The sequence below is a fragment of the Rhincodon typus genome, unplaced genomic scaffold (genome assembly GCF_021869965.1).
Source record: "Rhincodon typus isolate 14 unplaced genomic scaffold, sRhiTyp1.1 hic_rhity00003480, whole genome shotgun sequence".
In the NCBI taxonomy this organism is placed as follows: Eukaryota; Metazoa; Chordata; class Chondrichthyes; order Orectolobiformes; family Rhincodontidae; genus Rhincodon; species Rhincodon typus.
Genome location: NW_025969118.1, coordinates 9,896 through 11,618, shown reverse-complemented (window position 1 = coordinate 11,618; position 1,723 = coordinate 9,896). Strand labels below are relative to the sequence as shown.

Genomic DNA, 1,723 nt, shown 5'->3' with positions numbered 1-1,723 from the left:
AGCGTGTGAGGGACAGACACGGGGAGGGAGAGGGGGACACGGATCCACGGCCCCATCAGACGGCCGCCCTGTAGCACGTACTCCGCATTCCCGTCCCGGGGAGATGATCACAGGAATGTGGTGATCTGATGGCTCCAGGCCTGCGGTGACAACGGATTGGGGTGTCTCTCGCTTTCTTGCTCTGTCTGTCTGTCGCTCGCTCGCACACCCTCTGTCTGTCTGTCACTTGCTCGCACGCCCTCTGTCTGTTGCTCGCTCTGTCGCTCGCTCGCACGCCCTCTGTCTGTTGCTCGCCCGCCGTCTGTCTGTCTGTCGCTCGCTCTCTGTCTCTCACGTGCACTCCCCGCATCCATCTCCCTCCGTCTTGCTCTCTGGCACTGCCTGTCCTGTGTCCGTCTTCATTCCTTCCCCAGTATATTCTCTGCACTCCTCTCTCTCTCTGTCCTGCAGGCCAGCTGTCCGACTGGTATTAAATGCGTGGGAGCAATTTCCAGACGAGGCCCCATTTACAACCGAGACCCGGGAGGATGCTAAGTGCGGACAAACCCGTCCACACAAAGCTGGCCTGCTGAAGGTGGTGGAGGCCTGTTTCAGAGGTGAGCTGTCGGATGGTCGGTGCCGGGGGAGCAGGGCGTCTTCGGAGGGTGGGGGTAGCGGGGCGCCGTCGGAGGGTGAGGGAGCAGGGCGCCGTCAGAGGGTCGGGGCTAATGGGTTGAGGTTCTCTTCCCAGGTCAGCCGCGAGCGGGAGCAGAGCCCCCAGTGTCGGGTGCGGAGGTCAGCGAGCAGCGCCCTCTCGGGGAGACCCCTGAACCCTCCGAGCTGGCCAAGCAGGAGGTGCTGGTCCAGTACCTGGAGGACACCCTGACCTTCGCCACCAGGATCGAGGGGGCCATCGAGATCGTCAGCAAGTTCCTGACGTCCAAGAACCCCTCGGGTAAGCCTGGGGGGCTGTTTCTCGTTGGGTGGGGGGCAGGGAAAGATGCTCAGGTCTGTTCACCAGCTCTCCCCCACTTCCCCCCCACCCCAACCTTGCTCTGCCGTAGTGGTCCAGGAAGCCATCCAGTTCTTTGTGACCATTTCCGAATTCGGGATCGCCCAGGCGCTGCCGGGAATGCGCCAGATGCTGCCGCTGGTCTGGTCGAAGGAAGCTGGGGTGAAGGAGGCGGTCACGGATGCTTACAGACGTCTGTACCTCGACACAGGCGGGCACAGGTAAACTGGGGGTGGGGGGGATGGTGGTGGTCATGCTGTCGTCGGCACACTCGGTATCATTCAGGCAGTGGCGTCCGGTCGCGGTCTCGCTATCCCCCCTCGCCGCGCGCGAATATATTCGCCGTCTTGCTCGAAAGTGAGTGCGCTAGCCAAACTTGTTGGGGAGGTTCTGCCATGGCGGCCGCGGAGATAGACAGATGGAGAGGGAGCAGGGAGGGTTTTATCCGTGCTGCTGCTGCTGCTGGGTTTCTTCTCTAAGGGGAATGTCGAACAGGAAGCCTCTCCCACGGTGGGGGGGCACGGGGCAGATCGCGTTGCTCGGGTGGCAGCAGAACTCGCTCCCGCGTCCATCGTTCGCTTTCAGGGGAAATAGCGAGCAAGCTGAGGAGGAGAAGGAAGAGGGTGGTGGGGGGTGTTTGCAGGAGCTGTTCTAACTGTTCGATGTTGTCTTTCCCATCTCTGTCTGTCTCCCTGTCTGTCTCTCTCCGTCTCCCCATCCCCTCTCCCCCTC

At 62.0% G+C, this 1,723-nt stretch overlaps 1 protein-coding gene across 1 annotated transcript in view; it reads left to right on the top strand.

Moving 5' to 3' along the window:
• Positions 1–1,723, top strand: part of ncapd2 (non-SMC condensin I complex, subunit D2) — a gene marked incomplete at both ends in the record, with an annotated part of 15,209 nt that overhangs the window by 4,557 nt on the left and 8,929 nt on the right. The window contains 3 exons of the mRNA XM_048593674.1: positions 451–596; positions 731–934; positions 1,044–1,212. Coding sequence (XP_048449631.1) covers positions 451–596; positions 731–934; positions 1,044–1,212 — 519 coding nt within the window. The remainder of the gene's footprint in view (positions 1–450; positions 597–730; positions 935–1,043; positions 1,213–1,723) is intronic.